General features: G+C 42.1%; 1 protein-coding gene across 4 annotated transcripts in view; it reads right to left on the reverse strand.

Annotated features, from left to right (window-relative positions):
* Positions 1–5,577, reverse strand: part of MASP1 (mannan binding lectin serine peptidase 1) — a 73,173-nt gene extending 67,596 nt beyond the window's left edge. For 2 of the 4 annotated variants that reach the window (XM_008056372.1, XM_008056376.1), the window contains exon 1: positions 5,003–5,403. In XM_008056372.1, the coding sequence (XP_008054563.1) occupies positions 5,003–5,007 (5 nt within the window). In that variant the 5' untranslated portion in view covers positions 5,008–5,403. Of the gene's footprint in view, positions 1–5,002 lie in introns of all 4 variants that reach the window. The other 2 variants (XM_021711515.1, XM_008056375.2) reach the window with 2 other exon arrangements.
* Between the last annotated feature and the right edge of the window lie 423 nt (positions 5,578–6,000).

Below are 6,000 nucleotides of genomic sequence, written 5' to 3' on the forward strand. Positions count from 1 at the left end.
AAACATGCCTCAGCCCTGTTGCACATGCTCTGCTCATTCCTCACCTGCTGATGGCTCACTTGATATCCCCTACCCAACTCAGAGCTGCATAGGTCATGGAGTATCCCTTCACTCTTCCGGATGACACAGCTTCCTGTATACGTCTCTGTGACAGCAACTATTACAGTGCACTGCTTTGGGCCCAGTCCTTGTTATTTATTGATTGATTATTTTTATTTGTAAATATTTATTATTTAATTATTTTAGAGTTGTGGGTACAAATGGGGATTTACTACATAAGTAGTTTGCATGCTGGTGGAGTTTGAGCTTCTAGTTAGCTCTCTCGCCCACAAAAGTGGACCAGGTACCGTGGGGTCCAGCCTTTGAAGTTAAATGTGCTTGGGTTTAAATTCTAATCTTTGACTTACTGGTTGTGAAAATTTGGGCAACTAACCTCTTTGAGCCCTAGTTTTCTTTTCTTTTCTTTTCTTTTTTTTGAGTTGGAGTCTCACTCTGTCACCCAGGCTGGAGTGCAGTGGCCCACCCATGGCCACCACAGCCTCGATCTACTGGGTTCAGGAGATCCTTCTGCCTCAGCCTTCCAAGTAGCTGGAACTACAGGCATGCATCACCTTGCCTGGCTAATTTTTTGATTTGTTGTAGAGATGAGGTCTCACCAAGTTATCCAGGTTGTTCTCAAACCCGTGAGTTCAGGCAATCCCCTCACCTTGGCCTCCCAAAGTGCTGAGAGTATAGGTGTGCCTGGCCTCAGTTTTCTTAAATTTATAGGACTACATGAGCATTAATGATAACCTATGTAAGAGTCCTAGGACAGAGTCTGAGATGTAATAGATTATGAATAAACATACGAAGAAATGAATGAATGAAAGTGGGGTCAAAGTCTTAACCTAAAATGTCAATGCTGGAAAACCATACCAGTATCTTCAGATTAACGGTTATATCATTACTAATCAAGAAGTTGTTTCCCCCCTAACACCTAACCCCTCATGTATTCAAATACATATATGTATATAATATATACATATGAATTTTTGATAGCTATATATATAGATTAACTTGCTATCTCATGTAATATTTACATAAAAGACAAATAGTAAGTACAAAAAGATCTAGAAGGCTATACACTATGGTATTAAAAGTGATTTTTTCCTGAAATAGAAATATAGATGTTTTGTGTATATAAAATGGTTACATTTGTCTAGATGGAGCATATGCTATTTTTTTCAATAAAGAGTTACTTAATTTTTTTCCACAGGCCCTCCAGTAGTAACATGTGATATGCTATTAAGAAAATAAAATGTTTTAATCCAAAAGTCAATGTCAATATATTTTTAAAACCATCTGTGGAAGAAGGGCCTCAGAGGCAGAGAGGAGGAAAGGCGTAGGTACAAGTTTTCCATTGAATTAGTAGGAAAACTGAGTCCAGAAACTCTAACAGGACCCAGGCACCCCCATTTTCAAGTAAGGAAATGTACCAATGTTAACAGGGCTGGAGTTCAGGTTCATTCCTGCCAAAGAGAGGAAACCAATGGTCCTGGGTCAGAAGAGCTAGATTCAACTCCAGGCTTTGACTTTATTTATCCTACCCATTTTAGGAAAGTCATGAGAGGTTTTTTTTTTTCTTCATCTATTAAGTGGTAATAATAATGACTTACCCTAGGGCTGCTATCATAGTAAAGGAAGATTGGAAAATATTTTGTTAACTGAACAGTCCTAGGCAAATATTAGTTATGATTGCCCCATCATGCTGCTTCCCGAAAAGCAAGAGTTAGGAATGAGCCCTGGCTTTCAAGTTGGACTTCCCTGCAATAGCTGCACCCAGATTATGCAAGGCTGAAAGGTCAACGTTCTCTATGTCTGCTTTTTCCAGACCACATGGAAGAGACTCTGAGGCTCCTAAGACTGGTCCTGTCAAGGACTGGCAAGCAGCTCACTGTCCCAGGTAGTCCAGAGGTCCAGTGCCTTGTGCCGTAGGCAACTGGTCAGCGTGGGAAGAAGGCCTGGGCAGCTTTCTGTTCTTTGTGTGCATCTCAAAACGGTTTCAAACATATGAAACAAATAGCTCCTTTCATGTAATGGGCTTGAGCATATGCTTGCCTGCTTGCTTTAGGGCTGTAAATTGAAGAATATAAGTGGCAGCTTTCATTCCTCATCACACTCTCTGAATGTTTTTGGCTTCTTATATACTAGACACCGGCTGTATAGTTCCCGACACCTGCTATCTATTCTCCAGTTAATCAAAAAGTTTAGCTACATTGCTTGAAATGTCAAAAGTAATATATAGAGCTGGGATTTCATAGGCTCTGTGGTAGAAACAGGCTATCAGGAATGCATAAAAATGCCTGCATATATCTGTGATTGTGGAATGAATAGCACTTTCTATCTTCTTCATACACTCGTCTCGTTTCAACCCACACAACACACAACACCAAGACTCCGTTTTTAAATTTAAGAGTTAGAAAGGACTGTATAGATCTCTTCCTTACACAGCACCCTAATTTGACAGATGATGAAAAGGATACCCCAAGAGATGTCACATCATGCGCAATACCATATGGTGAATCAACGTCAACAGAAGAAGGGGATAACAAGAGCTCACAGAAGAAGCTGGGTCCATGCCCATATCATGCCCAGGCATCTGGCCAAAGCAATTAATCTTGTGAAAAATAATTTAAAAATTCATGGCTTTATGTGGAAACTTAAAAAGTACTAATGCCAGAGCCCCTCCCCAAGAGATTCTGGTTTAAATGGCCTGGGGGTAAAGCCGGGCACTGACATTTTTAAAAAGCACCACAAGTCATTCTAATATGCAGCCAGAATTGAGAGTCATCAGTGGTTGAGAGTCTAGTGGAATATAGTAGAAAAATCGTAGACTTGGAGTCAAAAGACTCAAGTTTGAGTCTGGAATTTTTCAAGATCACCAGTGTGGTTTTGGGCAAGTTGCTTAACTGTGTTTATCCTTGCTTATCCATAAATTCTTACCTCATCTAAAATCTGAAAACCAGATGAGACAGTGCCTACAAAAGTGCTTTAAAACTCTGAAATACCGTATCCATGTGAGGCAAGACCCACTGGAAATGTTTCTAGTGAGGTACTTTTCTAATCATTTCTTGGGGTATTCAACAATTTAATTCAGTTCAATCAATATTTATTGAAAGTCTGGTAGGAAATAGACATTATGCTAGGTGCTAGAAATGCAAAGATGAAGACAGATTATGTGCCTTAACCAGCGCTCAGACATGTAAAGGGAGGGGAAATTTAAACATGGAGCTATTACTAAGACAATAAGAGATGTAGCTCTGAGGGACAGAGAACAAAGGAGGGGATGCTCAGTTTGGAAGATGGTGGTCAGGGAAGAGAAGGCCATATTTGAGCCAGTTTGCACAATCAAGTTTTCCAGGTAGAAAATAAAGGGGAAGGGTGCTCCAGGTTGAGGGATGAGCACATGAAAAGATGCAGATCTGTTATTCAGTCCTGTATTTTGGCATGGCTAGAGCATTGAGTGGTAGGATGGGATTCAGATCGCTGACAGGTAAATCAGATTATTATTCCATATAGATGAGCATAAGTATAAATTCCTTTTTTTTTGAGTCGGAGTCTCACTCTGCGCCCAGGCTGGAGTGCGGTGGTACGCTCACGGTCACCACAGCCTCAACCTGCTGGGCTCAAGTGATCCCTCCACCTCAGCTTTCCAAGTAGCTGGGACCACAGGTATGCACTACTACGCTAATTTTGGTACTCAGCTAATTTTTTGAGGTCTCGTCAAGTTGCCCAGACTGGTCTCAAACCCATGGGCTCAGGCAATCATCTCACCTCGGTCTCCCAAAGTGCTGGGATTATGGACATGACCACTGCTCCCGGCCTAAATTCCATTTTTTTAAGAGAAAAAAATTAACTTTGATGGCAGGTTTTAAATTACAATGAATTTAAAAGAAACAGAATGACTGAATTAACTTTAAGGACCGGATTATCTTTCTGAACCACAGGTAACCAGAGGTCAGAGAAAACACAGCCTGAAGCCCCTCATTGGCCACAGACCCAGCAAAGTTGCTAGGTAACTTTGTAAAAGTAAAACAAATAAAAACATATTCCCAATTAAAAAGAAAAGTAATGGGAAAAGAGGTGTTTAGGGACTTTACACATCTACAGAGTGTTTTTTGTCTTTTTGTATGTGTTTTTAATGGCATTAACACTTACAAGTAATAAAAAATTACTAGGGTGTTTGGATTTTCAGACTTGCAGAAGAAATTTGTAAGAAATATCTGGTAAGGAACATCAAGTAAGATGAGGAATAAAAAAAAGTTGAGCACTTAAAGCCAATTAGAATTTAAAGTCTTAGGTTTCAGAACTCCAAAAGATCCTTAAAAAAAAATTGTGGTGTCCCTTTAAAAGCCATTTGGTGCAATTCATAGCCTGATTCATGCCACCAGCTGCCTCTGATTTCAGTGAAAAATGCAGAAATTTATAGGGAACTATAAAATGGGGACAGGTTTTTAGTTTTCTAAATTGAGGTTTAACTGGCAAAGTTGTGAAGGTTTAAGCAACCACAGAGCCGAGCTGTGGGAAGCTGGTTTTTCTTCTGGTCAGAGCAAATAAACACACAAACACATAGCTAACTCACAAAGTGTTGGAAGAGAGAAATCAATGCTTTTTTGCAGAGAAGGAAAATGAAAACTCAGCCTTGTGGGCAACAGGAGGAGAGTCACATTCGCCAGCAGGCAGCACCCTGCGCTGGCAGAGGGAGAAATCTGAGCTTCAGTTGTGTCTGGAGCAGGATTTGCACAAAGTCTCCCGTTTCAAGTTGCATGTCTCCGGAGTCCCAGGGAAGGCGCCCCGCTTGCTCATGACTCCCTTCTCAAAGCTCCAAGAACTGATGAGAAACCCCCCTCATCACCACCCACAGCACATCAGGTGAGTCTTCCCAGAGACAAGGTCAGCCCCTCCCTGCTACTTGACACCGTCCCCAAAAGGGCATGGTGCCCTCTCCTTCCCTGGCACTCACCTCATTTTTCTGCCTAGGGTGCTCCTGGCCGCCTGGTCTTGGTCCTCCTGGCCCGACTTGTCTGTGAGCTCGTCCCCGGTGTGGTGTCAGCGATGCCTTATCTTTGTTCTGAGGTCCCTGTGTGTCTCTGGAATTGGCTGGCATTCTCCATTCAGGTCACGCCTTCCCCTGCCTGCAACAGATCCCCTCTCCCCCTCTCTCCCTCTGGCTTTTCCTCTCTCCTCTCTCTCTGCTTTGACTTGCTCTTACATACACTCAAAGGAACCTGACAGAACAGAATCTGTCTTCTTCCTTAAAAGATCTGCTCCGTCAGTTCCTGTCTTTATCCTGTGTGCCTGACTCCAGTCCTTGAGAGAAAATAACTAAGAGGCTCAGATAGGTATTTGCATCACTCTGTGTGTGTGTGTGTGTGTGTGTGTGTGTGTGTGTGTGTGTGTGTGTGTGTGTGGAGAGAGAGAGAGAGAGAGAGAGAGAGAAGAGGGGGACAAAGTCTAATTTCTCTTGTCTCCCTTGCCTGATGACTATAATTTTCTGCTCTTCTTCAGGACACCAGCAAAAGAACAGCAATTAAATAGAGACAATAGAAAGGAAAAGGAATTCTAGGTCTAAATCCCAAAGCCTCTGCAGACAACTACAGGTTTTTCTGTGAACAGAGCTGCTGGCCCAGAATGGGAGGGAGCACTGTCCTGTAGTTGGCTAGTTGTTCTTCCCCACTTAAAAGCAGTACTTGTGGCACCGTTTACCAACTCAGAGGTGCAGGGGTCTCATCCTGCCTAGAAAGGGCCCATCACAGCAAGAAATGCCTGTACTCCTTGGTTGTAGAAAGACCTTGGCCTATATATGTGTCTATACCTATGGTTTATGGAGAACCCAACACTGGATCCAAGTTGAGCTGAAGAATAAGAAAATTACCCCCTCCACACAATAACAACCAATGCTGAATAGGGAGAGAAATGTCTAGATGTAAAATATGGGCTTGACTGTGCACTTTTTCTGTG

The sequence above is a fragment of the Carlito syrichta genome, unplaced genomic scaffold (assembly GCF_000164805.1).
Source record: "Carlito syrichta isolate Samal-C Ts95f unplaced genomic scaffold, Tarsius_syrichta-2.0.1 Scaffold302333, whole genome shotgun sequence".
Taxonomy (NCBI): Eukaryota; Metazoa; Chordata; class Mammalia; order Primates; family Tarsiidae; genus Carlito; species Carlito syrichta.